General features: G+C 40.1%; 1 protein-coding gene across 1 annotated transcript; it reads right to left on the minus strand.

Annotated features, from left to right (window-relative positions):
• Positions 1 to 3,631: 3,631 nt before the first annotated feature.
• Positions 3,632 to 10,340, minus strand: lg5h14orf28 (linkage group 5 C14orf28 homolog). Its single transcript, XM_048192074.1, is given in 6 exon segments — positions 3,632 to 4,402; positions 4,404 to 4,505; positions 4,590 to 4,724; positions 4,807 to 4,896; positions 7,309 to 7,833; positions 10,189 to 10,340. Coding segments are annotated over 6 exon segments (999 nt in total). The 5' UTR covers positions 10,257 to 10,340; the 3' UTR covers positions 3,632 to 4,323.
• Positions 10,341 to 10,504: the final 164 nt, after the last annotated feature.

The raw sequence follows: 10,504 nt of genomic DNA on the forward strand, positions 1-10,504 counted from the left end.
TTTGTGAGTATATGTGTGTGAGTATGTGTGAGTATCTGAGTGAGTATGTGTGAGTATGTGTGAGTATATGTGTGAGTATGTGTGAGTATGTGTGAGTATGTGTGAGTATGTGTGAGTATGTGTGAGTATCTGTGTGAGTATGTGTGAGTATTTGTGTGTATCTGTGTGAGTATTTGTGAGTATCTGAGTACTCATGTGAGTATGTGTGAGTATTTGTGAGTATATGTGTGTGAGTATGTGTGAGTATCTGAGTGAGTATGTGTGAGTATGTGTGAGTATATGTGTGAGTATGTGTGAGTATGTGTGAGTATATGTGTGAGTATCTGTGTGAGTATGTGTGAGTATCTGTGTGAGTATGTGTGAGTATTTGTGTGTATCTGTGTGAGTATTTGTGAGTATCTGAGTACTCATGTGAGTATGTGTGAGTATTTGTGAGTGCATGTGAGTATGTGTGTGAGTATCTGAGTGAGTATGTGTGAGTATGTGTGAGTATATGTGTGAGTATGTGTGAGTATGTGTGAGTATGTGTGAGTATGTGTGAGTATCTGTGTGAGTATGTGTGAGTATTTGTGTGTATCTGTGTGAGTATTTGTGAGTATCTGAGTACTCATGTGAGTATGTGTGAGTATTTGTGAGTATATGTGTGTGTGAGTATGTGTGAGTATCTGAGTGAGTATGTGTGAGTATGTGTGAGTATATGTGTGAGTATGTGTGAGTATGTGTGAGTATATGTGTGAGTATCTGTGTGAGTATGTGTGAGTATCTGTGTGAGTATGTGTGAGTATTTGTGTGTATCTGTGTGAGTATTTGTGAGTATCTGAGTACTCATGTGAGTATGTGTGAGTATTTGTGAGTGCATGTGAGTATGTGTGTGAGTATATGAATGAGTGTGAGTATGTGAGTATTTGTGAGTATCTGTGTGTGAGTATCTGAGTGAGTATGTGTGAGTATTTGTGAGTGTATTTGTGAATGTGAGTATGAGTATATGAGTGTGTGTGAGTATATATGTGGCAATTTGTGTGTGTGTGTGTGAGTATGTGAGTATATGTGTGAGTGTGAGTATATGTGTGAGTATTTGTGAGTGTGTGTGTGTGTGACTCTCATACTGACTGGTGCTAATTTCCTCTTCAGGATTCAGTTGTTTTAGTTCTTTCATCGTTTGAAACTTGATTTCCTGTTTCAGTGACGTTTGTTTCTTGGCGTTCAGATGAAACGCTGGATGAAGCATCATGCAATAACATCCTTCATCTTCGGCCCGTCACGTCTGAGTTTGGTGTGACGTGAGCGCCGGTGACGTTACGAGCGTCTCACTGAAACACAAACTCCAGTCACATAGTGCCAAAACATTTCACACGTTCAGACGAAGCGTTTCTAGAGGCGTGTCGAGGCCTGCGTCATTTCAGTCGTGTGAAGCGAGTCGTTCCGTGCGTTAATGCATCTGTTCATATATTTGCACGTGGAGACACTAAAGATGGAGTTGTGCACTTACCAAACCATTTTCTACTGTGTAAATATGATGTTTGAGTTCCTTTGAGGCAATAAGACTTTTTCTTCAACTAGTTTTTTATTTTTGTCATCTAATTGCCAAGGTGTTTTGGGGAATCCTGTGACTGACCCGAACGGCTTGAGTTGCATTCATTATGTTGCTCGTCATTCTGGATTTCTACACTTTATAAAGGGATACGATCATTCTGCCAACATTCACTCGCTCTCATGTCGTTCCAAACTTGAAGAATGTTGGTTTTTGTTCCCATTGACTTTTTTGTCCATATAATGGAAGTCAGCGGGAACCGAAACTGTTTGGAACGACATGAAAGAATGATCATTTTTGTCGATCACTGTTCATTTTGTTTTGATCTTGATGTCACTGCGGTTCAGAACATCAGTTCAGTCTCTTTTCATTCCAGCAGAATGAAGAACTTTGTTCAGAGGCTCAAAGGGAAACATCTGTGTTTGATTAGCAATAAGAAATATTTCCTTACATCCAGTGAATGAATGTTCATCGCCATCATTTCTTGTGACTCTACACTGAAATCTTCATGTCTGTTTGCAATATATTTGCTGATTTTCTCTCCTAAACAAGCAGAACTCTGCTGAAACGCGATGTGAATCCAAACACATCCGTCCATCTTCTCATGTGCTCCAACACACGCTCGGTGAGAACATGTGGAATCACGCTGGCGTGACCGTCACCGTCCTTCGGCCGTCCCTCTGGATTTATAGATGCCGTTCTGAAGGTCATTCTGTCAAACTGCAGAACGAAGGGGTTTGGTGTTTGTTGGTGTTCGTGTCTCGCCGCTCTCACCAAAGTGCTCTTGAGGGAATCAATCTAGAATGACTTTCTCTGACTGTCTTAACTTTGTTTTGTTGTTTTCCCTGATGATGATGATGCCACTTTTCTTTTTCTCATGAGTTTGTCTGTCTGGCTTGTGTTTGAAATAGGGTGAGTTTTTATAAACCTGTGGATTGTTACTGGAACTAAACCGATAACCTTAGCTACAAATGCAGTATTTATTTTTCACATTTTATCAAGCGTTGAGAGAGAGAGAGAGAGAGAGAGAGAGCATAGCGTACTTTTGCCATTTTATTTATGTGTGTCGCAGCTCAACCAGTCAAGAAATAAAGGCCTGGAAATGTTTCTGTGATTTTGCTTTCATATTATACCTTTTTCATGCTTGAATGTTGATTATTTTCCTCATATTCTCCATTGTTACAGCTCCTCTCTTCCCAGTCTGTCAGTAACGCTCTGTTTAGTTCCTGTCTCTATGAAGCCCCTCCTTCTGAAAAGCACAATGTGCTCTGATTGGTCGGCTGGATTGTGTTGTGTTGTGATTGGTGTTTGGGAAATGCCCCGCCCCTTACCATAACCTCCAGTTTCAACACACTACTAACTCAACCAGGCCCCGCCCCTTGTGTAAGCGTGAGTATTTGTAAGTATGTGAGTATGTGTCTGAGTATATGAATGAGTGTGAGTATTTGTGAGTATGCGAGTATTTTTAATTACTTAAAGAGGTGGTTGATTATGATTTGACTTTTTTAACTTTAGTTAGTGTGTAATGTTGCTGTTTGATCATAAACAACATCTGCAAAGTTACGACGCTCAAAGTTCAATGCAAAGGAGATATTTTCTTTTACAGAAATCACTTTTTAAATGGCTTGTAGAAACTACAACGAGCTTCATCCCAGGTTTGTGACATCACAAACCCTAAATTTTACATAAACCATGTTGGGCTGCTTTAGAGAAGAGGAAGAGTTGTTTTTGTAAATGCCGTCATTTTACGCCGGACTGCTTCACAAACGAGGGTCAATTCAACACAAAAGATGAACATGACGGCACATGCTAGTGGATGAGTTGAATCAACTCCACAGCAACTACATCAATTTATCCACTAACCATTCAGAAACGTCTAAAAGTTGTAACTTCTTCCTGAGTCTCTCCATCAGTGTCGACTCCGGTTTGAACAATGTAAGGCTGAACACTTTCGTCATTTTGGCTGCGTGAGATTCTCCAGCTTTGTTGTTGTTGAGCTGTTAAAGCTCCGCCCTCTTCTGGAAAGGGGGCGGGAGCAGCGGCTCATTTGCATTTAAAGGGACACACACAAAAACATTAAATGACCTCATCAACACAAGATTAGAAACAAATAGATTTATTTGTAACAGCAGATACAATATCTGAATAGTTTTTGATACTGATTATAAAAGTAATGCGCACTGATTATTATATTCACTCGTACTCTGGAGTCGATTACTGTCATGCTTCAGGAAGCTAAACCTATTAAACTAAAGACTAGTGTGTCTGCTCATGACAGCTGAAAGTAATAAAGATTAAGAAGTGTGATCTTGATTTAAAAAAGCAGTTTCCATGAAATCCGATTTGTACATGAAACCGAATCATCAGCAGCAGTTCAGTGTGAATTCATGTATTTGGGACCTGATCAGATCACGTACTGAGAAAATAGTTTTTCTGTCTGTATTAATGTGGATGGCAGACGTGAAACACTGAGATTTTCTGATTGATCTGAATTCAGATTTGAGTTGCATAAATGTTTCTGTAAAATAAGGGTTTTGCTTCTTACTCGAAGCGCCCCAGAACTATTATAGTCCATGTACAGATTCTTGGATTCCAAGCACCGCCGAAAACACACCAGAGAATCGCTTAGAAAATTACAAAAATCAATCAAATACAAGAGTATAAAATGTCGCACAAAAATAGTTCATTCTTGAAGAAGACATCGATTGATTTATTGTCCACAAAACCACATGGAAGTGCAAAACTGGCAGTGAAAAGCGCCTTCGGACTGCAGGAGGAGCTGTGGAGGCGTCTCATCTGTCTGTGGTCCGGATGTAGACCAGCGAGGACAGCAGCAGGAACTCGGGCGGTTTGTTCAGCAGCACCAGGTTCGCTCCGCAGGCCGTCGTAATGCATCCAGTATCCGTCGATCTGGAAGGCTGCGGAATAATGATGCTCGTCTCTGTTGAAGAGTGTCGCGCCCTCCAGCGAATACCTGTGAGACACAAACACATGCCTAAAATGAGCTGACTAACTCGTAAGACTAGTCTAAGCGGTTTATGCGAGAAAGAAACAGCACCGTTGATCAGAGAGCTCCAGGTGAAACGGCACGTAAGACAGATCCTCCGACTGCCACATCTGCATGTTGAGGATGACGAAGGGCGGCGGGCCGTGACAGAAGAGCCTCTGACTGAACTCTCTGAGACCGTCACATCTGAAACACACACATCAGATGTGAGAGAGAGCACTGGACACACACACACACACACACACACACACCGGCATCAAACACTCACCCGAACTCTTCGCATGGCTCCAGCCGCGGGCAGAAGAACTCGTCCACCGCTGACTGAATGGGATCTTTATCTGGAAGCTCATGAGGAGGACTGAGACAGAGAGAGATACAGCTGTGAATCAGCTCACAAACATCTGTTCCCACTCTCATAACCATTAATACCATTTATGGCCATGAGAAACTACAGAGCTATGATCATAAAACTAAGCATTTAAATATCAACTTACTATGACATAATATTGGCAGATATTGCTATTTATATGCACTTTATGTCAGTATGTGATATACTGTTATGAATATCTCATTGATTTAAATTACAAGCATCAGAATTTCATAGAAATATCAGCATCTGCAACATTACCTAGTTTAAACAATAAAAGTAATTCTGACTTTATATCTCGTAATTCTGACTTTATATCTCGCAATTCTGACTTTATAACTCGCAATTCTGACTTTATATCACGCAATTCTGACTATCTCGCAATTCTGACTTTATATCTCGCAATTCTGACTATATCTCGCAATTCTGACTTTATATCTCGCAATTCTGACTTTATATTTCACAATTCTGACTTTATATCACGCAATTCTGACTATATCTCGCAATTCTGACTATATCTCGCAATTCTGACTTTATATCTCGCAATTCTGACTTTATATCTCGCAATTCTGACTATATCTCGCAATTCTGACTATATCTCGCAATTCGGACTTTATAACTCGCAATTCTGACTATATCTCGCAATTCGGACTTTATATCTCGCAATTCGGACTTTATATCTCGCAATTCCGACTTTATATCACGCAATTCCGACTTTATATCACGCAATTCCGACTTTATATCTCGCAATTCCGACTTTATATCACGCAATTCAGACTTTATATCTCGCAATTCAGACTTTATAACTCGCAATTCCGACTTTATATCTCGCAATTCCGACTTTATATCACGCAATTCCGACTTTATATCCCACAATTCTGACTTTATATCACGCAATTCTGACTTTATATGTCACAATTCTGACTTTATATCACGCAATTCTGACTTTATATTTCACAATTCTGACTTTATAACTCGCAATTCCGACTTTATATCTCGCAATTCCGACTTTATATCTCGCAATTCTGACTTTATAACTCGCAATTCCGACTTTATATCTCGCAATTCTGACTTTATATCACGCAATTCTGACTTTATATCACGCAATTCTGACTTTATATCTCGCAATTCTGACTTTATATCTCGCAATTCTGACTTTATATCACGCAATTCTGACTTTATATCACGCAATTCCGACTTTATATCTCGCAATTCCGACTTTATAACTCGCAATTCCGACTTTATATCTCGCAATTCTGACTTTATATCTCGCAATTCCGACTTTATAACTCGCAATTCCGACTTTATATCTCGCAATTCCGACTTTATATCACGCAATTCCGACTTTATATCACGCAATTCCGACTTTATATCTCGCAATTCCGACTTTATATCACGCAATTCAGACTTTATATCTCGCAATTCAGACTTTATAACTCGCAATTCCGACTTTATATCTCGCAATTCCGACTTTATATCACGCAATTCCGACTTTATATCCCACAATTCTGACTTTATATCACGCAATTCTGACTTTATATTTCACAATTCTGACTTTATATCACGCAATTCTGACTTTATATTTCACAATTCTGACTTTATAACTCGCAATTCTGACTTTATATCTCGCAATTCCGACTTTATATCACGCAATTCCGACTTTATATCACGCAATTCCGACTTTATATCACGCAATTCCGACTTTATATCACGCAATTCCGACTTTATATCACGCAATTCAGACTTTATATCTCGCAATTCCGACTTTATAACTCGCAATTCCGACTTTATATCTCGCAATTCCGACTTTATATCTCGCAATTCTGACTTTATATCTCGCAATTCTGACTTTATAACTCGCAATTCCGACTTTATATCTCGCAATTCTGACTTTATATCACGCAATTCTGACTTTATATCACGCAATTCTGACTTTATATCTCGCAATTCTGACTTTATATCTCGCAATTCTGACTTTATATCACGCAATTCAGACTTTATATCTCGCAATTCCGACTTTATAACTCGCAATTCCGACTTTATATCTCGCAATTCTGACTTTATATCTCGCAATTCCGACTTTATAACTCGCAATTCCGACTTTATATCTCGCAATTCTGACTTTATATCACGCAATTCTGACTTTATATCACGCAATTCTGACTTTATATCTCGCAATTCTGACTTTATATCTCGCAATTCTGACTTTATATCACGCAATTCTGACTTTATATCTCGCAATTCTGACTTTATATCTCGCAATTCTGACTTTATATCTCGCAATTCTGACTTTATATCACGCAATTCTGACTTTATATCTCGCAATATCACGCAACTCTGACTTTCTATCATGCAGTTCTGACTTTATATTGTCCGGCTGTAACGGGGTTAAAGGTCACGTACTTGACACTGATGGTCTTCTGCAGGTGCTCCTGGAAGCGGGCCAGGCAGTTCTCGTTGGAGCACCAGCTTTCCTGTGCGCTGGACATCAGGTTCTCCAGGTTCTTGGTGAAGTTCTCGTGCTCATTGCCGAAGAGGTCGATCTCCAGCGCCGTGTGGTGCACTTCAGAGCGGTACTGCCGCTTGGACATGCGGTCCCAGATCCACAGCATCTTCACCGTGGTGTAGTCGCACGAGTCCATCAGGAACAGGAAGTGCTCCACGAAGCGCTTGCCCAGGAACGGCGCCACCTCTCGGGGGAAGCTGCGGTTGTCTCTCAGGATGACGTAGAGCAGCATGAGGAAGCCGTCGATGGTGCAGGTGTTCTTCAGGCTGATCTGAACGTACAGTGGCGTGCTGGCGATGGCCTTCCGTCCCGCTCTGATGGGGAACACGCCGCCCCAGGGCAGAACAGGCCGCCAGAACCATCGCTCGCCCTCCGCGTTATTGTTGATGGAGGCGCGGATCTCCTCAAACAGCGTCTTGGTCCTGTCACAACAAAACTCTGATGAAACCACATATATACTGAACAACTCTGTACATGGTACTGGAAGGAATACCATGATACATTTTGTTTAGTGCAAACGTGTTTAAAACAAGTGTTTATTTTATTGCACTTGATCTATTAGGGTTTGCAGATTTCAACCTCTTTAGAGGCGAGTTTGAGTCAGAAATCTCCACTTCAGCAGTTTTATGTAACCCCTCCTGTTCAAACCACCCGCTCTAAGTGGGACTCGAACTCGGGTCCACCGGCATGGGAGGCGGGCGCTCTAACAAGGACACTAAAGATCGCCGTCTCTAGCGTCAGTCGCTAGAGCACCTCTTGAGATCAGGGGAGTGAGGTTTACATGCATAGCTCTTACCAGCCTACATCTGTTACATTTACACACACCAAACGTTGAGATCTTATTGTAATAATTACATTTTTCAAGGATCATCATTCTCCCCTAAAAGTGATAATTCAGACCAAACCGTAAGTCGTAGAGACCTGAAACTCTGAGGGTTGGTAGTACTCACATTGTCTACAACGTCACCAAGGCTCGCCCCGATCGGCCTGACGGGGGCACTACAGCGGTCAAAAGTACGAAATGGCTCATAACTCCTGAACCGTTGGCTCAAGACAAACAAAATGTATATCTCCGATTTTATTTCCGCCATTAAAATTTATCCGCCATTTTGAATTTTCCGATAAATCTACTTTTTCAAATTCCTCATACGCCGTTTGTCCAATTCACTCGAAACTTCACATGCATCATCTAGAGACCCTTTTGGCATAAAGTTGTTAAAAGAATTTCGATCGGGCAGGACCACTTTCACTAAAATGTCTATAACTCTTGAACACAATGACATTTTCACCAAACTTGTTATACTCATGTATGAGCTCATTCTGTGGTCACAGAAAAAAATCTGCAGCAATTCACCACTTGGTGGTGCTATGATGCAGAAAAAACATAAAAATGGCTATAACTACGCAACCGCTAGTCTAATTTACTTAAAAACTAGCATGTGGTGTCTTTGTCCAAGTTGCCTTAAATGTTTATGGTTATCATTGGTCAATGACATTTGAGCACCTATTAGAACAGGTTAACAGATGCCGATCGGAACAAAACTTGGTGCATGTTCAACTCACGTCCTAGAGGTATGTGCGAAGTTTGAAAGAAAACGGCCACAGAGTGGCGCTATCGCGTTTTAGACCCGATATATCACGCAACATATCACTCATACACACAAAATGCATATCATATGTTAAATCTCCTCATTTTGAACAACTTTGCCTCAAGAACCACTGCTGTCAATCAAATCATTCATTAAATATCCATGATTATGTGAAAAACCTACTTTTGTGAATTAGTCCTAGGTTTTTTGCCCGATCAGAATCAAACCAGTGCAGTGCAATTCTCTGGACTCTCCAGATCAATAATTATGAAAGAAAAAGTTGAACTTTACCCTTTGGGTAACTATAACAGGGTAATTTAGAAAATGGCCGTGGCAAAATATACTCAAAAGCCTGTAAATCATAAATGAAAACTCAAAACTTCACGAAATTAGGTGAGCACATGCAGCATATGACTCTAAAGAAGCATGCCAACTTTTACGGAGATCGGACCATAGGTGGCGCTATAGCTTTAAAAACCATATATTTCCTATGGAAAAATTGCCTGTATTGGCTGTAAATGGTCTTTTTCTTAAATTATTTAAATGGTCACATGCTTGCTTAATAAAACATAATACTTTTTTCCACACTGGCTTATAGGCCTTTAAGAGCTTGAACCCCATTAACTGCTGCTTGCAGCTATATTTCATATCTATATTCTGAAGGATTAATATAACATCTGCCTGATTTATGCATTTTATCCCCTCTATAAAAACCTTTAACTCTAATGTCAACAAAATAAAACAAGAAGCTTTATCCAACGTTTACATTTCTGTTCTGGAAATGTATGCAAATTAGTGCATCAGATCATTTGCATATTTAAACACACCATTTCAGAAAACTTGTAATTCAAGACAAATGTCTTAATGTACTGTGATTAATCAACTGGGGAAAGTATGATGATATAGAAGATATATAAAAAATAATAACAGGCATTCCATTTTAAAATGTATTTTTAAAAACAACAACAACAACACAATAATGAGCTAATAGTGAGCGCTTATATTAAGTTTGAAAGATATCAGAAATCTGTCTGATAAAGCAAAACTCAATCGTCTGAATTCTATTCAACGAAATAAGCACTTGATTAATTGGCGTAATTAATACTTCTGCACTTGTGATGAGTGCTGTTGTTGTACAGATGCAGCAGGTCTCAGATCAGTCCAGAGCTCGTGATTTGATGCTCTCACCTCTCGGAGTGTGAGATGAAGCTCCGCAGCTCGTCTGTGTCTGTTAAACAGCAGAAATCTCTCTCCATAATGTTCCGCACGTCTTCATCTCTACGCAGTCAACATGGCATCTGTTTTCCAGCGCGGCGCCCCGCCCACACGATGACTCGGCACGCACGCAGCGCCGTAGAAGCCCCGCCCACTCGCGCTCTTTTAAACGGAGCGTCTTATTTTATTTATTTAATTTTTTTGTCATTTCTCGCTTCTGTTAAAGTACGAAGGTAGTGACCTATTTTATTTTTGTTTTAAAATGACTAAAAGTACATTTGAGTGACGC

The sequence above is a fragment of the Megalobrama amblycephala genome, linkage group LG5 (genome assembly GCF_018812025.1).
Source record: "Megalobrama amblycephala isolate DHTTF-2021 linkage group LG5, ASM1881202v1, whole genome shotgun sequence".
NCBI lineage: Eukaryota > Metazoa > Chordata > Actinopteri > Cypriniformes > Xenocyprididae > Megalobrama > Megalobrama amblycephala.